This window comes from Parasteatoda tepidariorum, chromosome 4, assembly GCF_982258835.1.
Source record: "Parasteatoda tepidariorum strain Cologne lab strain chromosome 4, Ptep-v5.0, whole genome shotgun sequence".
NCBI lineage: Eukaryota > Metazoa > Arthropoda > Arachnida > Araneae > Theridiidae > Parasteatoda > Parasteatoda tepidariorum.
This window is the reverse complement of record NC_141758.1, coordinates 91,061,255-91,084,038: the sequence shown is the minus strand read 5'-3', so window position 1 is coordinate 91,084,038 and position 22,784 is coordinate 91,061,255. Positions and strand designations below refer to the sequence as shown.

Genomic DNA, 22,784 nt, shown 5'->3' with positions numbered 1-22,784 from the left:
CGCATAATAGTATTTTAATTGTTTGTTTTCTTATATTTTTCGCAGATTTTGCAATAAATCACTCAAAATATAAATTATCGCATGCATCTTTTTAAAAATAAATTTATGCTATTTAAGCAAATAAAAATCTTGACAAAATCTAACAATAATCAGTTTTAAAGATTTTGTAATAAGCAAATAATGTTAAGACAACCTTAAGCTTACAATTTGTTTCGCATAATAATTTTTTAATTGTTCGTTTTCCTTATGTTTTTCGTAGATTTTGTAATAAATCACACAAAATATAAATTATTATATGCATGTTTTTAAAAATAAATTTATGCTATTTAAACAAATAAAAATCTTGACAAAATCTAACAATAATCAGTTTTAAAGTTTTTGTAATAAGCAAATAATGTTAAGACAACTTTAAGCTTGCAATTTGTTTCGTATAATAATTTTTTAATTGTTCGTATAGTACGTGTGTGCTTTAAAGCTAAGAATAACATGCTATATTATATTTAAATTGCGTAATTAAAAATTAATTACAAAAATAAATAAGAATAAAAAAAAGTTTAAGTTAAGGAAAAATTTAATTTACAACAAAAACATATAATGAAAACTTACATTGTAAAGAATTTAGATAATTGTAAAGACTGGTTGAGGAACGCGTCCTCTCTCCACGCGAGTCAGTTTGGAAGTGAGTATGAGGGGGGTTTACAACCGGTTATGCTGGCTGGATTTACCTCACTTCAGTTCGTTTTGGAGTGGTCAGGAGGGTTGTCGAGGTACATATTTGGGGACTGGGTGTTTGCCGAGGCACACCACAGTACTCCCCCCTTAGTACCAAAGGTACGAAACAGTCTATAAAAATCTATAGAGTGATTACAAGTATCGAGGATTAAACTTGACTTTTCTTCCAGAGCGAGTCATAACCGGTAAAGAGTCACCTTGCTCACATTGAACTCGTGGAGTTGAAACTGCTGGCGTTGAAACTCTTTCCTCTAGTACGGGGTCTGTTGAGTCTATGTTTAAAAGAAAGGCTGGCTTGAGCCGGTCAATGCTTATGGTGGATTCCTTCCCATTTTTCTTAATCGTGAAATGTTTTTCAGATCTATGGAGAACTTCAAAAGGTCCATCATAAGGTGATGACAGCGCAGGTTTCAAGGTATCGATTCTTACGAACACATGGGAGCACGTTTCTAAAGCTGGATGTACGAAGCATGATGATTTTGAATGGCAGGACGCAGGTGTAGGTTTTAGAGTTCTGAAGGTTTCTCTAAGTTTTGAAAGATAAGTTGAAGGATCACTTGGAGCATCGGAAGGCGGTTCAAAGAACTCTCCAGGTAAGACGACAGTTTGTCCATAAACCATCTCAACGCAAGATGCATTGAGATCCTCCTTGAAGCAAGTTCGCAATCCTAGTAAAACTACTGGTAACGATTCAGTCCATTTGGTGTTGTGGCACCGAAGAGCTTGCTTCAGAGAACGGTGGAACCGTTCAACCATACCGTTTGAAGAAGGATGGTAGGGGGTTGTGCGGATTCGCTGTATTCCAAACATAGACTTCAGGCAGGAGAAGAGGTGGGATTGAAATTGTCGGCCTTGGTCTGTAGTCAAGATAGCAGGCACTCCAAAGCGAGATACCCAATGAGCGACGAAGGCCTTGGATACTGTTTCCGCTGAGACGTCACTGAGAGGGATGGCCTCCGGCCACCTAGTGTAGCGATCAACACACGTCAGCAAATAGTTAAAACCATAAAGGGAGGAAGGGGTCCAACTAAGTCGATATGCACGTGCTGGAATCTCTCGGAAGGTAGGTTGAAAGGCTGTAATGGACTTACAGTGTGTCTTTGGACTTTGTTTCGTTGGCAATTCAGGCAGGAACGAGTCCATTCTGTTACGTCTTTCAACATGGACGCCCAGATGAATCGATCTTGCTCTAGGCGCTTGGTGGCGCGTATACCAGGGTGCGACAAGTTGTGCAATGAGCAGAATACTTCATGGCGAAGTTTCTTGGGTATATAAGGACGAACTTTTTCCTTACTGACATCGCAGAAGATTTCAATATTATTTCCCATTTTGAAAGGTTTTAAATCTATTGAATTATTATTAGAAGAGATTAAAATTTTTAGTTCCTCATCAGTCTTTTGACAATCGGCTAAGTTTTTTAAGTCAGATGTGGAAAGGTTAATTGCGGTTATTCTAGAAAGAGCATCTGCAACAGTGTTGTCCGAACCGGAAATGTGTCTGATATCTGTGCTGAATTGTGCGATAAAGTCTAACTGCCGAAGTTGGCGTGGAGAACAAGATTCGGATTTTTTATTGAAGGCGAAGATTAAAGGGCGATGATCTGTAAATATAATAAACTGTCGGAATTCTAAAATATATCTGAAATGTTTTATTGTTCAGTAAATGGCTAATAACTCCCTATCATAAGTGCTGTAGTTTTTTTCTGTTGTCGTTAATTTACGGGAATGGAATGCTATTGGGCGGATGCCAGATGGTGTGTGGGATTGCAACACAGAACCTATGGCTGAATCTGATGCATCTACCATTATTGATAAATTATGATTAGGAGAAAAATATGACAAAGTAGCAGAATTGGCTAAGTTAAGTTTACATTTATTAAATGCTTCCACTGCGACATCGTTCCAAGGGATCAAAGTTTTATCATTTTTCTTGGAGTTTTTCAAAAAATCGTGTAATGGGGCTTGGGTTTGAGCTGCATTTGGTAAAAATCGCCGGTAAAAATTGATCATTGCTAAAAATCTGCGAAGCTCTGCAATATTTTTTGGTTGGGGATAGTCAGTGATCGTTTTTACCTTTTCGGGTAAAGGCTTAACACCTGATGGTGTAATTAAGCACCCTAAAAATGAAACTTGCGGTTTACCGAGAACACATTTTGAAGGGTTAAGTTTTAACCCGTGTTCTTCAAGCCTTGTGAAAATTTGTCTTAAATGTTCTCTGTGTTCATCTGCACTTTTGGATGCAATAAACAAATCGTCAAAATATGGGATACAAAAATTAACCCCTGACAAAGCTTGATGTATATACCTTTGAAAAGTTTGACCAGCGTTTCTCAAGCCAAAGGGCATATATACATATTCAAAGAGGCCAAATGGCGTTGTAACCGCTGTTTTTGGAATATCCCCAGGAAAAACAGGAATTTGGTGGTACGCTCGGGTTAAATCTAGAGTTGAAAATATGGTCATGCCCTCGAATTGTTGCGTACAATCTTGGATATGTGGATCGGGGACGGTCGGGGACGGTTACTGCATTAACACGACGATAATCCCCTCATGGTCTCCAATCACCATTTGCTTTCTTTACCATGTGAAGCGGACTAGCCCAGGGGCTTTTTGATGGGCGAATAATTCCCTGTTCTAACAAATACTCAAATTCTTTCTTTGCTGCCTCAAGAATATCGGGTGAGAGTCTTCTGGGTTTGGCTTAAACGGGTTGTCCGAGAGTCTCAATATGGTGATAAACCAGCGATTCGGAATTTAGTTTATTTACTATTGAAGGGTTTGTCAACGATGGAAATTCATTTAAAATTTGCTGAAAAGGTGAGTTATTTAGAACTGGAGTAATTTCTAGAATGATTGATTGAGTTGATTTATTTGAGGGGAAACCAGTTGACTTTAAATTAGTTAATTTATCAATTAAACAGTTGTTACGAACATCGCCTAATAAATTAAAATGATTTTAAAAATCAACTGCAATGATTGCCTGAGTTACATCGGCTATAATAAAGTTCCAAGAAAATTTCCTGCGTGAATTTAAACTAAGATTTATTAATTGAGTACCATATGTTTGGATTTTAGAACCATTTGCAGCATATAGGACCAAAGATTCTGGATAATTAGCTTTTGAACAAAATTTCGGAATGACTGAAACATCTGCGCCTGTGTCTATCAAAAATTTTAATTTCGTAGAGGGATCGGCCAAATAAATACGATCAATATGGCGTTCGCCACTCATGGCCTGGAGTGGCTGCCCTGTTGGTTTCCCGAATTTTGAAAAGTACATGGGGGTTTGCATTTTCTAGCTCTATCTCCAAAGTTAGTATGATAAAAACACATGTTATTCTGTGGCTCACGGTAATAATTTTGTCTAGAACGGGACCTACTATGATTTCTATTACCCCGATAGGTATTAGTTCGCTCACGTCCTTGTCTGTTTTGCTGAGCTTCCTGAAAACTAGTTTTTAGTTCATTAATTTGTTTAGTAAGTTCAGAAATTTGATCATAAAGTGTAGGATTAACTCTAGTTACAACTGATTCAGCAGAATTTATTTGAATAGGGCTAGCGAGTTCAATAATCTTATCAGCCATTGCAGCTAATTGAGTTAAATTTTCGTTTGACGCAGCAAGAATAGCTTGTATATTTTGAGGCAATCTGGCTAACCACAGCGATTTAAGAACGTTTTCGCTAAGATGAGATCCTGCTAGTTCTCGCATTCGAGCTAACAAATAAGAAGGACGTTGATCACCTAACTCTAGTCCTTGCAAAAGTGTTCTAATTTTAGAAGCTTCACTCTCTGAAAAAATACTAATTAAGCGATTTTTTAAAGCTGTATATTTGTTTGCAGCAGGTGGGTTTAAAACTAAATCCTGAACAGAGTTAAGTATATCAGATTCAATAGCCGCTACAACGTGATGAAATTTGGTAGCGTCGGTAGAAATTTGAGAAATTGAAAATTGCGATTCTAACTGTGCAAACCATAACACTGGATTGTTTTTCCAGAACGGAGGTGGTTTAATTGCTACGCGAGAAATTTGAGAAGGTTGAATGTTAACTAAAGCTCCTTCATTCACCACGTCTCCAGGCTGTTCGTTTTCCGGCATTTTTTGACAAAAAAAAATCAAAACAATAAATAGAATAGAGGTAAAATATTTATAAATAAATTTTAAAGCATTCCCTACGCTATATATACACTAATCCAAGAGATAAAAAAAACGCGCACAGTACTACCACAGAATCAGACACAAACACGTGGGTACAACATACAAAATTTTGAACATAAAAAATAATATGAATAAAATTAAAATAAACATATTGCTAATAGATTGAAATTCATTATATTGCAAGGAAAGTTCCGTTTAAATAAAGAATCAACTTAAATTTTAAGTCCGGGTCTACCAATTATAGCATGTGTGTGCTTTAAAGCTAAGAATAACATGCTATATATTTAAATTGCGTAATTAAAAATTAATTACAAAAATAAATAAGAATAAAAAAAGTTTAAGTTAAAGAAAAATTGAATTTACAACAAAAACATATAATGAAAACTTACATTGCAAAGAATTTAGATAATTGTAAAGACGGGTTGAGGAACGCGTCCTCTCTCCACGCGAGTCAGTTTGGAAGTGAGTATGAGGGGGGTTTACAACCGCTTATGCTGGCTGGATTTACCTCGTTTCAGTTCGTTTTGGAGTGGTCAGGAGGGTTGTCGAGGTATATACTTGGGGACTGGGTGTTTGCCGAGGCACACCACAGTTCGTTTTCTTTATGTTATTCGCACATTTTGCAATAAATCACACAAAATATAAATTATTATATGCATGTTTTTAAAAATAAATTTAGGCTATTAAAACAAATAGAAATTTTGACAAAATCTAACAATAATATGTTAAAAAGATTTTGTGGTAAACAAATAATATTAAGACATCTTGAAGCTTGCAATTTATTTTGCAAAATAGTTTATTGTGCAAACTTTGATCGTTCGTTTTCCTTTTATTTTCCATGCATTTTGCAATAAATAACACGAAAAATAAGTAATTATAAGCAATTTTTTAAATAAATATAGACAATTAAAACAAACAGAATCAATATAATCCTCATTATTTTTTTTTAATGTTTCATAGAACGAACAGAACATAATTTATATTTTACATAAATTTGCTCAGAATGAAGTTCCATTATTTAATTCTACGTTGAACACGGGTGAGAAAAAATGGATGAGCTTTTTTCTGTGGAGTGGATATGTAAAAAAAAATAATATTTTTATTTTTTTATAATATTTAATATTAATAATAATATTTATTATTTTAATAATATTAATTATTTTTTATAATATTCAATATTTAATATTAATAATAATAATATTTAATTTTTTATTATTAATATTAAATATTAAATATTATAAAAAAATTTATTATTATTAAAATTATAATATTAAATTATTAAATTATTATTATAATAATTATAATATTTTTATTTTTTATAATATTAAAATTATAATATTATGAAAAATAAAAATATTATAATTATTTTATAATATTTTTATTTTTTTCTAATATTTAATATTTAATATTAATAATAATATTTATTATTTTAATAATATTAATTATTTTTTTATAATATTTAATATTTGATATTAGTAATAATAATATTTAATTTTTTTTAATGTTTCATAGAACGAACAGAACATAATTTATATTTTACATAAATTTGCTCAGAATGAAGTTCCATTATTTAATTCTATGTTGAACACGGGTGAGAAAAAATGGATGAGCTTTTTTCTGTGGAGTGGATATGTAAAAAAAAATAATAAGTTATTATTAATTTAAAATATTTTTTCACTTCAATCCATCAAAGAATATAAAAATGGATTTAATCTACCTTTACATGAAAACAGTTTAAAATTTGCTGTATTAATTAGGCATAAAAATTTCGGAAATTCACACGATAACAATGATTCATTGATTAAAATATTTATTATATATTATAAAAAATATATTAAATGGAATAAAAGTTATTAATTATTTCAAATTTCACGTATTTGAAAAAAAACATGTTTAAACTCTAAACAAATAGACTATTTATTAAATTATAGCAAAAAAGATTTTAACAAACTTAAGGATTCGAAAGGAGTAAAACATTTTTAAAAAAATATGTAATTAAAAATAAACATGTAATTATTATAAATATTTAATTAACTGTAATATTTGAATGTATATTACCATCTTTGAGAAACTCTTGCAAATGTCAGAACAATACCAGTAACTCTGCAGCACCTAGAATAAGCTCTATCTAAAGAAAATGGCTCACAAGTATTTTAATTCCATTATAAAGTACTCAATTGGCTATTTTTTGGCTAAAAAGTTTTGGGAATAATAGCCACAAGAAGGGATACTTCTAAGATAAACAATCCGGTGTTTAATTTTTTGCGGCTTTATGGTTGCATTTCTTTCGCTTATTTTGGGAATGGAATATAAATGAAGACTAATTAGGCTAAAAGACTAATGTTTTTCTAATCTGTATTGAAACTAGATAATGAAAACACCAAGTTTAATTAATTAATGTAAAGCAAAGGGAAATCCCCGTTTTATAAACTACCAAAAGCTTTGTAGATTCTTTTTTTAATCCTCACAAGTTTTATTTCTAATGGTAAGGCAAAAATTAAAATAAATGAACAGAAACAGAAGTAAAGATGACACAACAAAAAATTGACCGAAGTCATTGCCTCATAAGTTCTCGGAGTCGCCTCTAAGGACTGCACAGTGGTGTCTATACATAGGGATATTAGATAATCCTCACAAGTTACGTGATTGAAATAGTTTATACTTAGTAATTTTTTTAAGAAAGTAAATACAAAAACTTTAAAATACAGATTAAAGTTAAATTTTCTTTATGATTGTATGAGTTTCTTTGAAATAGCTGTTAATGGTGAAACAATGAAATTCTTGATAGATGGTTTAAACAATCTTTAAAAAAAATATTCTTTTCATGTAAAATAAACAAAAAAATATTTTTTAGAAGTATTTTTTGTGTGAACTAATTTGGATTTGTTTATTCTTTTTCATTGTGCAGCAATTCATGCTATCGACTTTGTCTCGTGATTATATATACATAGCTGTCAACTCTACTGGATTTTGCCAGATTCTCCTGGTCTACTGATTTAATAAAAATTCTCCTGAATTCTGTGCATTTTAGAAAATTCCCTAAAATTGAAAAAGTTTCCTTAAAAAATCCCTATTGAAATAGAATTTTTGCGCAGATTATTGCTTGCTTGAACATTTAAATAAGTGTTACCAATGCATGAAGAAGCGAGCCACACTTATAAAAGTCAGTTAACTATCTTTAATGAATTAAATCCTTATTACTATTCAAAATTAAGAGTAAACATAATACATTACATCAAGTTCATTCAGTGTTAATTGTAACTGGAAAATATTGCAGTTTTTTATTTTTATTTTGATGGCTAAAAATACCTAAAATTCCCTACGTGTAAAATATTAAAAACATTTTGTAACAATTGTCAAGAAATTTATATTATTTCGTAAAATCTACTGGATTTTTCCCTATCCATGTTTGCAGCTATGTATATATTATATAATGCTGATAGCTGTTTTTTAAAATTTCAATACTCTTTTTTAATATTAAGAGCTAAACTGTTTTTGAAAACTCATAATAAAATTATTGGGCATTGATTTTGAAACTAAATTTATAAAGAAAAATGCATTTTTATTGTAATCCACAATCAACTAATAACATTATTTACTAAACAAATTTGATAAAGTAAAAAATACATTAAAAAAACACTAGAATTTTATCAAAATAAATGTCACTTATTCAACAAAAATGTTTAAAAGATATTCAATAATAAAACTCAAGCTGAATTACGGAACAGAAAAATTTAAGAAAAGTTTCATTGATTTAAATTATTTATACATTATCAATTGGCTGTTGTTTTAATTAAAGTTACAGGGTTGTGTCCACGATTATAGTATAATATAGCACCGCGAATATAGTATATATACTTGCTATGAATGAGACTCTGACAATAACGGTGTTAAATAATAATGCAATAATAACATTCAAAAAATTGTCACACTTGTTGTAATATCACTGAGGGCAATAACACATTGCTTCATCAGAATTGCCTCGATTCATTTTAAGTTCACAATTTTAGGGGTTTGCCTTCATTTAAGATACTTATGCAACATGTTTTTAGTTCTCGCAGAATATCTCAATCCTGAAAGAGCAAGTTACTAAACAAATAAAGAGATTCAATTAATTTCAGAAGAGTCTCTCATACTAATTGTGACACTTGTTGTTATATCACTGATAGCATTTACACAGCGCTCCGTCAGAATTGCATCAACTCACGTAACATCATTTTTTTGGAGCATTTTAAGTTGATAATTTTTAGGGGTTTGGTCTCAGACTCAATACCAGACAACATTGTTTTCGTCTTCACAGAATATCTCAATACTGAATGTTGCAAGTTATTAAGCAAATGAAGAGATTCAATTCATTTCGGAAGAGTCTCTCATACTAATTGTGACACTTGTTGTTATATCACTGATAGCATTTACACATCGCTCCGTCAGAATTGCATCAACTCACGCAACATCATTTTTTTGGAGCATTTGAAGTTGATAATTTTTAGGGGTTTGGTCTCAGACTCAATACCAGGCAACATTCTTTTCGTCTTCACAGAATATCTCAATACTGAATGTTGCAAGTTATTAAGCAAATGAAGAGATTCAATTCATTTCGGAAGAGTCTCTCATACTAATTGTGACACTTGTTGTTATATCACTGATAGCATTTACACATCGCTCCGTCAGAATTGCATCAACTCACGCAACATCATTTTTTTGGAGCATTTGAAGTTGATAATTTTTAGGGGTTTGGTCTCAGACTCAATACCAGACAACATTGTTTTCGTCTTCACAGAATATCTCAATTCTGAAAGTTGCTAGTTATTAAGTAAATAAGGAGATCCAATTCAGTACAGAAGTGTCCAACATTCTAATTGGAGGAAACAAAGGACATTTACAAATCGCTCCGTCAGAATTGCACCAACTCACGTAACACCATTTTTCGATGCATTTTAATTTTTTAAATTTAGTGGTTTGATCGCAGACTGGATACTATTGCAACATTTTAACTATAACCCAAAAACATCTGACTTACTCCGAAAATTCATATTTTTATTGGCTCTTTATAAGACTTATACATTGTTGGTGGTGACATTGTTGGTGGTACATATAAGAGCTTCAAGAAGTTCCCAAATCATTCTCCTTGTTTGGACCTGGAATTTTATATAAACTATATTGTTCTGGGACCAAATTTTTATATATAAAAATTAAATACCTTTAATTACTAAAATTCATTCAAAACAATACTTTTTTGATTAAAAAAATTTACTTTTTCTAAAAATTCCCCCTTTTATCAATAATTGATTCAACAAATATATATATATATATATATATATATTGTGAAAAGTGATTATTTAAATTAGACAATTCACGCAACGTAATATCGTATTAAAAATTAGGGTTTTTTAAAATCATGCAGAATTTCGCAGCAATAACTGCTGAAAAGGCGATCGAGATCAGAAGAGATTTACAATGAAATCTTTGCAAATTGAGTGCATTAAAAAGTGATGACTCAAGTTAGCACTTCAAAATTCTTCTCATTTTTTATTTTTAAGGAGAAAAAAAATTCATTGTGTACAGAAGCTCCCATTGGCCACAGCTTGTCAACCCAATTTATGCTAAAAAACATCACTAAGAGCACAGAAAAGTCTCCCAATAGTCTCCTTTTCCTGAAAATAGTTGCTTTTTTAACCTTTTCAGGCAAAAATGCCTTAGCGTCTTAATCCGAAAATAGTTGCAAATAGTCGCATTTTAGTCACCCGTGGCAACCCTGCTTAATTATTCGAATCACTGAAATTTCTGCATTTCATAAGGTACAAAACAACGCAACTCGGAAATTACAAAGCTCTGCAACTTTTATTTAGCTCGGACTGTCAAAAGCAAGCCCGAAATCATCTCTAGCACTTTTTTTCGTATCGTTGTTTAAGCGTTATATATCTAATGTACCTGCTTATATCGGCAAACTGACAATAGCAATTACTATAATGATTTGTAGTTATAAGTCTTTAATTGTATTACAATTTAGAAATCTAGATTTTTCACTTGTGTTCTAGAGACACCTTCGGTGGAATTAACTTATTCAAGAAGTACATATAAGAACGACTTACATGTGGACGTCAGATATCTTTTTAGAATTTATTTCAAAAACTTCCCCAGAAAACGTACCGCAATAAAAATATATTATGGCAAGTATCAAACATGGAACTCAAATAAAGAAAGAGATTTCGATTGAAAATCAATGACAACATTCATATTTTTATCTGAGAATATATATAACTTAACTCGAAAGGTAAAGAATGATTTTTTAGCTTTGATTTGTGGTTGACTACTGCCTTAACTCTGTCACTTTATATCAAGAAAAGCGAAGACAGCATTCTGTATTACTTTTTTTTTAACACTTTGTTTCAATCGGAAGAATTCTTGCAGTATGGCCGTTTCAGAATTTCATTTATGTCTTCTCAATGTATAAATTCTAGTATTGACGGGATGCATTTTGATTTTTTCTCATTTTTTTCTAACAAAGAACAAAACGGATTCAAAACGATTTTGATGTTGAAAAGAAAAAGCATAACTGCTTGTCAAATAATAATTGTCATCTTAACGAGAAAAAAACTGAATTTATTTTTTTTGAAGAAACCCCATTTTATTTACTTTTTTAAACAGGGTGCGTAGCCAAATTATGCAAAGAAACATAAGAACCTTTTAAGCACTCAAAAATATTTTCAATCATTTTAAAAAAATATTTAATTAGGCAGGATTGGAAAGTTTTTGACAATTGAGAGTTTTATCTTGTTTCAACCGTCATGACAAATAAATAGAAAAAAACCTTTTGGCACTGTTTTTGACAATTGTCAAAAATCATGAAATTTTTAATCATGTAAAACGAATGGCGCTTTCATACGCTACGGACTGACAATACGCCGAAATAGATTGGTGCTGAAGTATTTGTGAAAATGTTGAATAGAACAATGTGAACTGTGCCTTTTTGCATAATTCGAAGCAAAAATCAACATAGTAAAGGAAAATTCTCATTTTGAAAAAGGGAAAATTAAGCACTTTTAAAAACATCCGATGAAAAAAGCACCTTTAAGGGCTTTAAAAAATAAGCACCTTTAAGCACTTTTTAAAAACGCTACGCACCCTGTTAAAAATGATGGTTAGCTTTTTTTGCTTTAGCATAATTGTATTGAATAAGCTGCAGGGTTGTGTCACGATAAAATTTTGTTAGATATCGTCCAACAATCGTCCCACGATAAAACTTTGTTAGATATCGTCCAACAATAAGTCATTACCATAGCCAAATATTTAACAAAATAATTTGAGTCGAATTAAAAATCATATAGGTCACCCAGAATGTACTATTTTTTTTGTTGCAATATCGTTCTTAATTCACAACATTGCGTATCACGATAAATTTTTGTTAGATATTCCATAAAACATGTTACAATAGCTAGATATTTACCGAAATAATTTCAGACATTTATAAAATTATTTAGGCCCTTCTAAGTGGACCTATTTTAATTATTATTTAAAGCGTATTTAATACGCAATATCAAGATAAACTTTTGTTTGATATCGATCCACACATAATTGTTACTATGGCCGAAGACTTACCAAAATAATTTCCGCGAAATGGAATATTATTTAGGACCCTGGATATATGTACAGGGGTCTGTCCAAACATTTTGCGAAAGGTACTTTTTTGTAAAATAGGGAAAAAATTACTCGTCATTTGTAAATATAAAATAAACGTTAAGTCACATTCTTTTAACCAGGGTCCGCTTTTATGAATTTGTGCAAATAGGGTCCGTTATTGCAAAAAAACTTTTTCAAGGAGTTTTTAAACTGCAAAGACATACAAGATTATGCTCAACACTGTAAAAATATAATTAAAAAATTTAATTTTAAAAAATAAACAGCAATTGCAGCTACGAAATTAGCGTTGCAACATACACATATTTGGTATTTAGCCTATACTGCTGAAAGCAGAATATTAATCTCGGACGAATAAAGGAAGAAGCGTGAAGACAAAATTTAGTTCGTTTACATCTTTCTTTCTTCCCCCCCCCCTTCCTGGGAAGGGTTTATTGATTAACAAAACAATAATGAAGATAAACAAATTTGTGAAGGATATGATTAAAAGATAAATTATTTTGTGAAGGGTCCGTTTTTAAGTTAAAATATTTTGTGAAGGGTCCGTTTTTATGAAAAGATATTTTGTGAAGGGTCCGTTAACGGACTCAAATTTCTTCTAAACAGATCTCTGATTATAATAAAATTTTATTAGATATCCTCCCATAAAAATTCGTTACCATAGCCAAATATTTACCAAAAAAATTTGAGCCGAATTAAAAATTATTTAGGTTACTCTCAATGTACCATTTTTTTGTTGTTGCAATATCGTATTTGATTCAGAACTTTGTTAGATATTCTTTAAAATCTAACACAGCGGTGTCAAACTCAAAAGCTAACTTGGGCCAAATAAACAATGCTTGACATTAGGTGGGCCGCAAGAAAAAAAAATCAGTGTTCATAGAAACGAATATTTTTATTTTCAATAGTACAGGGTCTTTATAATTAAAGTTCCACTTTGAAATGGCTATGAAAATAAAACTACCCTAACAAATGTCATCAAACTTGGTAAATGTCTATAAGAGGTCATGGGATTTTAGTTCCCGCAAAAAAAAAAAAAAAAAATTCTAAAATTTACCATCAGCGGAGAATGGCACTGTATGCAATAGTGTTAAACAAATGTGAATTATGTAAATTTGTTTTACACGGCTTTTACCGTAAATTTGCCGTAAACCTTGCGGTGTCATTGGACCTCGGCGTTTTCCTCTTACAGTACGGAACTTTTGTAAAGCCTTCCGTTCATTGCTGTCGCATTCATAGTAACATTTCACGAGCAAAGCACGGTCTTGCATGGTAACAAACATTGTCGACTCAGAACACTGACAGCTCAGACGAGGCGCCTCACTTTTATAACTGCAAAGTCACATGACGTGTAAAACAAATTTGCATATTTCACATTTGTTTAACACTATTGCATACAGCTCCATTCTCCGCTAATGGTGAATTTTTGACTTTTTTTAAATTTTTTTTTGCAGGAACTAAAATCCCATGACCTTTTATAGACATTTACCAAGTTTGATGACATTTGGTCGGGTAATTTTATTTTTATAGGCATTTCAAAATGGAACTTTAATTATAAAGACCCTGTACATTGTATTAAACATATGTAAAGTAAAATTATTTGATATTTGACATCTCTTCTCTCCTACTATCTTTCCTATTTCGGGAGAAATTTTATTGGCTGACACTAATTTCAAAATTGACCCAGCGTAATCGTTATTAATACGGTTTCCGACAGGAGATTTATTTCCATTCATAACAGAAAATAATTGCTCGCACTGATAAGTACTTCCAAACATGGAACTAATTTCATATGCGAATTTTCGAATATTTTCAAACTTAGCAGGTAAATATTTGTAAAATTCAGGCACATCCACTTCAATGAATTTTGCCTTCAAATTTGAGTCGCACTGAATCTCAATCACTTCCATTTGCATATTACTGGGTACTGAGTCTATATTTATTGAGAAAATCGATGAAAAAAAACAAAATTTGTCTTCCAAGGAATTAAAATCTTTAAACCTTGTTTCAAATTCTATTCTAAGATTAGAAATTTTTTCTGCGTATTTTTGATACGCTGCAATTTCCCTGGAATGGCAGGTGTCGCAAGCCAATTAGATTTTTACATTTTCGCGCGTACAATTTACAATGATCCGCGTATAGTTTGTAAAAAAAGTATATTATAATTTTATATGCTAGTTTCTATTCTAATTAAAATTTCTATTTTATTTTTACTTTGCGTCGGACATATTGACAGGGCCGCAAAAATTTTCATATCGGGCCGCGAGTTTGACACCTCTGATCTAACACATAAGGTCTACCTATTAGAAACAATAATTTTTCACTCTAATAAGTGACTGAACAAAATTAATAATTCAACTTGGCTACAGCCTATTGTCAAGATAATTTAAAAATAAATATCATTGCTAAAACTAAAAAATTATCCCTCGATGATAAACTAAAAAATTACCCCCCGAACGATAAGCAATTATTTACTGCTAAATCCAACACAATAAACAATACAGACTCTGTTATATAGATAATAAAATATGAATAATTTTTACACTATAATAATTTTCATGACGTAAAATGAAAATATGCTACCTTTACATTAAAATTTCGGAATCGAATTAATTCAATTTAGCTTTTACATTTATCAATTTTTAATTGAATCATTTGGAGTAGAATGCAAATTATGAATTATTTCCACAGCAACAGAACACTTATGTAATAACTGAAACTGAACTTGAAACTGAAAATAAATTTAACAAATTATCCCTTTAATTCATGTGGAATATTCAATATCCAGGAAAGTTTTAATCACTTAAAAACGTTTAAGCAAAGAGCTTAAAAATTAAATGTTCTAGAATTTCGGAAAAATTAATTCAGAATTGAATATATCAGTTTTCGAAATAAAATGTTATAAATAGATGATATTTCAAAAGAAAAATATCAATTATGAAACTCAATATTAATAATTTTATCAGAACCTTAGAAAAATAAATATAAAATGCAACAGTTACTCATTTCGACGCTTTAAATTAAATTTAACAAATTCAAACATCTGTTTTTTTTAGAAGTTCAAGTCCTTTTATACAGCAGTGATAAACAGTTATGCTTACAAGTAGGTTGAGTTCTTTTTTTCTTCTTTTGTGAAAAAAATATAAATCTGCATATAGAAGGATTAGAAAAAATTAACAGGAAAAAAAGTTAGAACATATGACATTTAACAGTCGTTTTAACACTGGAAACTTGATAAAAATAATTTACGAAATAATATTTTATGTTTTAAGGAAAATTTAACGAATCCATCTTTTTTTTCCTCAGTGACAAACATATTTTATACTCTTAGCACAAAAATTTCTAAAATGTACTATGACCGATACAGGTAGAAAAATCAATATTCAAATTGAAAAATGCAGCTACAATCTGCAAAATTAAAGCATAAATTGAAAAAAAAAGTATTTTAAAACTAAACTTTTGGAAAAAAATGAACGCTTTGATTTTTAAAGTTTTTATTCACATTTAACAGAATACATATTATCTTTTATTAGATAATACCTTTAAATATTCATTATTGCTTGCTAAGAAATGTGAGGTATGCATATGGATGGGCAGAAATAAAAAAAATTAACACGGGAATCAAAATTATGATTCATGAATTAGCTTCAATAACAACAATAAGACATAATTGACACATAAAAAAATATTTTAATATGAAACCTCTGGAAAAAAATGAAAGGTTTGATATTTAAAGTTTTTATTCACATTTAACAGATTCCATATTACCTTTTATTAGATAATATCATTGAATATTCATTATTGTTTGCAAAGAAATGTGAGGTATGCAAATAGCTGGGCAAAAATAAAAAAAAATTAACACGGGGATCAAAATTCTGATTCATGAATTAGCATGAATAACAACAATAAGACATAATTGACGCATAAAAAATAAAATTTTAAAATGTAACTTCTGGAAAAAAGTGAAAGGTTTGATATTTAAAGTTTTTATTCACATTTAACAGATTCCATATTATCTTTCATTACATAATACCTTTGAATAGTCATTATTGTTTGCCTAGAAATGTGAGGTATGCATATGGATGGGCCGAAATAAAAAAAAAATAATATGGAAATCAAAATTCTGATTCATGAATTAGCATGAATAACAACAATAAGACATAATTGACACATAAAAAAAATATTTTAAAATTAAACTTCTGGAAAAAAATGAAAGGTTTGATATTTAAAGTTTTTATTCACATTTAACAGATTCCATATTATCTTTCATTACATAATACCTTTGAATAGTCATTATTGTTTGCCTAAAAATGTGAGGTATGCATATGGATGGGCAGAAATAAAAAAAAATTAAGATGTGAATCAAAATTCTGATTCATGAATTAGCATGAATAACAACAATAAGACATAATTGACACATAAAAAAAATAAAAATAGTTAGACTTCAGCTGTAGCATTCAGTTGTTCCGTTGCAGGCGGAATAACGATGACTTGTCTGTTGTCCACTCGTTGCTCTTTGTCGCAGCATATTTTGCCACAACACATACCAACAACATAAAGTAAGATGCATGCCCCCACGACAATGGCTTGAATAAAAATGTTAATAATAACAATTTCAAACATATCATCTTTTAATGCCTGAAATAATAAAATAGATTTAACATTGTCGCTCAAAATACAAGGATATTGTTTAAAAACAATACTGAATACCCTTTGTGGAAAAAAATAATCAGAAGCAACACTAGCGGGCATCACTGAACTTAACCATCAGTTGAATTCATTAATATTCAATTGTAACTGTCATCAAAATTACTTGTAGCAAAAAGCAAACACATTAAATTTTTTGAGTAAAAGCAACTTCTGTCCTGTATGCAGTGTTTTAAAATATATTTTTCCTTGTTACTTACCCCTTCACCTAAATATTTCGTATTATAGCTTTCCTAAAGTTTTAATTAGGCGTTGTAACTCATTGTGTGTGAATGGGGGATCCGGTGTGTTATTACTGTAAATTAGTGGACGTGTAGGAGTAATATTATCGTCAGGATAAAGAATATTAAACGATATGCATTCCTGGATAAATAAGTGTATTTTTAGTGTTAAAGTAAGCATAAATTCGGGGAAAAAATAGAGAAACCCTTTAAAAGGGCGCTATACCGCGGTAAAAAGTCTCTTTGACAAATTCTGATATAACTCCATTGGAATTTTATAATGTAAAGTTTATAAAAAGGGAGTTCAGATTAACATGAAGTGAATACAAATGTTTTTAACACAACAAAATGTAGGTAAACTATTGCATGACAGTGGACAAGGCTAAAAAAAAATCTCATTTTGAAAGATAAAAAAGCAACCTCAGGCACTTTTTAACTCGCTACGCACAATTGTCTAGTATCTTTTGGTGAGGAATTCTAATTAGTTGTCCTTTTTGGGGGTGCGGACTATGTCAATGATGTCAGTTTCTTTTTCTAAGACGAGCAAAAACAAAACTGGATGCACATCATTATATTATAATAAAAAAAATGCTTGAAATTGAAACCCAAGGGAGCTAAGACTTCTTTACAATGTTATTTAAATTCTTACTTTCTTTAATCGTCCTTTTTTTTTTTTTTTTTTTGAAGGTCAAAGTGGACATATATCGAAATTTTAAATAGACTCTTTTTACTTATTTGGTATTACTCTCTACTTTTTTAGAAAGAATTGTTTCCTTCTTCCTCTTTCAAAAAATGAAATAAAAAAAAAGGATTTTACTTCATTATTTATTATGCTTATTTCTTATTATATATTACTTAAAAGAAGTAACAACCAAGTGACAGAAGTAACAGCCAGGTACTTTCAATGTAATGCACAGGAATTCACGAAAAAAAAATTTTTTTTTTTAAATTACATGTACACCCTTTTTATACCACTTTTACTTCCTAATTCATTGTTTTATTTTATTTTTACAAATTTACACTACTTAGTAACAATCAATAGATAAAATATTTCAATTTACAAAATTTTTATTTTTTAGGAATATGTATATAAAAATATATATTATTCGAAAGATATGATCACCGCCCTTCAGATATTTTTATCAGATATTAATATGAACTTTTACTTATTATTTTTCTTTTTTTTTTGAAATTGAAAGGGGGGAATAACACGAAATCAGCTTAAATTACTCAACTTCGTTGATAAAAAAACCTGCAAATTCGTCTTACTTAACAAGTATGGCACGTATTTCTATAAAATTAGGTTTAAATGATTAATTACTTAAAAGAAGAATTATTATTCTGGGACAAATATAAGATAGCCTTTGTGTAAATAAAAGTATCTGCGAATGAGTCAATGGCAAAAATATATAACTTATAATTATAACTTATAAAGCTTTTTACTAATTCTAGTGATATTGATATTTCTGAAATCCATGTCAAAAATTCAATAAGTGTACAAACTTTCATCAAAATCTGAGATGAGTAATGTAATTCTGAGTTCTGTATGATTTGACTTGGAATAACTCTTAGATTCATTTAAAGGTTAAAAATTATTCTACATAGTTTTTTGAAAAAAGTATCATTGTTCAATTTTATATTTTCCATATTTTCTGCAATACAACGCAGAAGATATAAATTACTGCATATTTTATTTCTTTTAGAAAATAATAATTTTAGGGTCATAAATTAACTGTAGATATGATAAAATCTTACAATCTTTTGTTAATTAGATTTTGTGGAAAACAAATAAAGCCAAAACTTCTTTATAGTTCCAAATTATTTTTATGAGAATAATTTGATAGCTTTGATAGCTTTCTGATTCATGAATTAGCATAAATAACAACCATAAGACATAATTGACACATAAAAAAAATATTTTAAAATGAAACTTCTGGAAAAAAATGAAAGGTTTGATATTTAAAGTTTTTATTCACATTTAACAAATTAAATATTTTCTTTTATTTGATAATACCTTTGAATAATCATTATTGTTTGCCTAGAAATGTGAGGTATGCATATGGATGGGCCGAAATAAAAAAAAAAATAAGATGGAAATCGAAATTCTGATTCATGAATTAGCATGAATAACAACAATAAGACATAATTGACACATAAAAAAAATATATTGAAATGAAACTTCTGGAAAGAAGTGAAAGGTTTGACATTTAAAGTTTTTATTCACATTTAACAGATTCCATATTATCTTTCATTAGATAATACCTTTGAATATTCATTATTGTTTGTAAGGAAATGTGAGGTATGCATATGTATGGGCAGAAATAAAACAAAATTAAGACGGGAATCAAAATTCTGATTCATGAATTAGCATGAATAACAAAAATAAGACATAATTGACACATAAAATAAATAAAAATAGTTAGACTTCAACTGTAGCATTCAGTTGTTCCGTTGCAGGCGGAATAACGATGAATTGTCTGTTGTCCACTCGTTGCTCTTTGTTGCAGCATATTTTGCCACAACACATACCAACAACATAAAGTGAGATGCATGCCCCCACGACAATGGAATGAATAATAATGTTAAGAATAACAATATGAATTATAGCATCTTTCAATTCCTGAAATAGTAAAATAGATTTAACATTGTCGCTCGAAATACATGCATATAGTTTAAAAACAATACAGAATACCCTTTGTGGAAAATAATAATCAGAAGCAACACTAGCGGGCATCACTGAACTTAACCACCAGTTGAACTCATTAATATTTAATTGTAACTGTCATCAAAATTACTTGTAGCAAAAAGTAAACACATTCAATTTTTTGAGTAACAGCAACTTCTGTCCTGTATGCAGTGTTTTAAAATATATTTTTCCTTGTTACTTACCCCTTCACCTAAATATTTCGTATTATAGTTTTACTTAATATTAAAGGATATGCATTCCTGGATAGATAAGTGTATTTTTAGTGTTAAAGTAAGCATAAATTCGGGGAAATAATAGAGAAGCCCTTTAAAAGGGCGCTATACCGTGGTAAAAAGTTTCTTTGACAAATTCTGTTTTAACTCCATTGGTATTTTATAATGTAAAGTTTATAAAAAGGGAGTTCAGATTAACATGAAGTGAATACAAATGTTTTTAACACAACAAAATGTAGGTAAACTATTGCATGACAGTGGACAAGGCTAAAAAAAAATCTCATTTTGAAAGATAAAAAAGCAACTTCAGGCACTTTTTAACTCGCTACGCACAATTGTCTAGTATCTTTTGGTGAGGAATTCTAATTAGTTGTCCTTTTTGGGGGTGGGGACTATGTCAATGATGTCAGTTTCTTTTTCTAAGACGAGCAAAAACAAAACTGGATGCACATCATTATATTATAATAAAAAAAACTTAACGAATAGAGTCTGCAGATTATGTGATGAAATTAAAAAAAATTATCTGCAGAATATGAGATATTTTCATTTCAATATAATAAAAATTAATGATAAAAAAAGTGTTCTATAGAATTTTTATCAGTGTTCGGAAGAAAAGCATTACCATACAATCATTGAGAAAAATAAAAGAATAAAAAATATAAATATTCATAATTTAATCTTCAATTACCGTCAAACAAAATGCTTGAAATTGAAACCCAAGGGGCCTAAGACTTCTTTACAATGTTATTTAAATTCTTACTTTCTTTAACCCTCCTTTTTTTTATTTTGAAGGTCAAAATGGACATATATCGAAATTTTAAATAGACTCTTTTTACTTATTTGGTATTACTCTCTACTCTTTCAGAAAGAATTGTTTCCTTCTTCCTCTTTCAAAAAATGAAATAAAAAAGAAGGATTTTACTTCATTATTTATTATGCTTATTTCTTATTTTATATTACTTAAAAGAAGTAACAACCAAGTGACAGAAGTAACAGCTACAGGTACTTTCAATGTAATGCACTGGAATTCTCGAAAAAAAATTTTTTTTTTTAAATTACATGTACACTCTTTTTTACCACTTTTACTTCCTATTTCATTGTTTTATTTTATTTTTACAAATTTACACTACTTAGTAACAATCAATAGATAAAATTTATCAATTTACAAAATTTTTATTTTTTAGGAATATATAACAATATATATTATTCGAAAGATAGGATCACCGCCCTTCAGATTTTTTTATCAGATATTAATATGAACTTTTACTTATTTTTTTTCTTCTTTTTTGAAATTGAAAGGGGTGAATAACACGAAATCAGCTGAAATTACTCAACTTCGTTGCTAAAAAAACCTGCAAATTCGTCTTACTCAACAAGTATGGCACGTATTTCTATAAAATTAGGTTTAAATGACTAATTCCTTAAAAGAAGAATTATTATTCTGGGACAAGTATAAGATAGCCTTTGTGTGAATAAAAGTACCTGCGAATGAGCCATTGGCAAAAATATATAACTTATAATTATAACTTATAAAGCTTTTTACTAATTCTAATATTATTGATATTTCTGAAATCCATGTCAAAAATTCAATAAGTGTGCAAATTTTCATCAAAATTTGAGATGAGTAATGTAATTCTGAGTCCTGTATGATTTGACTTGGAATAACTCTTAGACCCATTTAAAGGTTAAAAATTATTCTACATAGTTTTTTGCAAAAAGTATCTTCGTTCAATTTTATATTTTCCATATTTTCTGCAATACAACGCAGAAGATATAAATTACTGCATATTTTATTTCTTTTAAAATATAATAATTTTAGGGTAATAAATTAACTGTAGATATGATAAAATCTTACAATCTTTTGTTAATTAGTTTTTGTTGAAAACGAATAAAGCCAAAACTTCTTTATAGTTCCAAATTAGTTTTATGAGAATAATTTGACAGCTTTGATAGCTTTCTGATTCATGAATTAGCATGAATAACAACAATAAGACATAATTGACACATTAAAAAATATTTTAAAATGAAACTTCTGGAAAAAAATGAAATGTTTGATATTTAAAGTTTTTATTCACATTTAACAGATTAAATATTTTATTTTATTAGATAACACCTTTGAATAATCATTATTGTTTGCAAAGAAATGTGAGGTATGCATATGGATGGGCAGATAAAGAAAAAATTAGCATGGGAATCAAAATTCTAATTCATGAATTAGCATGAATAACAACAATAAGACATAATTGACACATACAAAATATATTAAAATGAAACTTCTGGAAAAAAATGAAAGGTTTGATATTTAAAGTTTTTATTCACATTTAACAGATTCCATATTATCTTTCATTAGATAATACCTTTGAATATTCATTATTGTTTGCAAAGAAATGTGAGGTATGCATATGGATGG

The 22,784-nt window shown here is 29.6% G+C and overlaps 2 protein-coding genes across 2 annotated transcripts; both read right to left on the bottom strand.

The window, feature by feature from the left end:
- Positions 1-864: 864 nt before the first annotated feature.
- On the bottom strand, positions 865-1,875 carry LOC147812021 (uncharacterized). Its single transcript, XM_087162297.1, has one exon. The coding sequence runs from the start codon at positions 1,873-1,875 to the stop codon at positions 865-867; it is 1,011 nt and encodes a 336-aa protein (XP_087018423.1).
- Positions 1,876-3,959: 2,084 nt separating this feature from the next.
- LOC122270319 (uncharacterized) lies at positions 3,960-4,829 on the bottom strand. Its single transcript, XM_071182317.2, has one exon. The coding sequence runs from the start codon at positions 4,827-4,829 to the stop codon at positions 3,960-3,962; it is 870 nt and encodes a 289-aa protein (XP_071038418.2).
- Between the last annotated feature and the right edge of the window lie 17,955 nt (positions 4,830-22,784).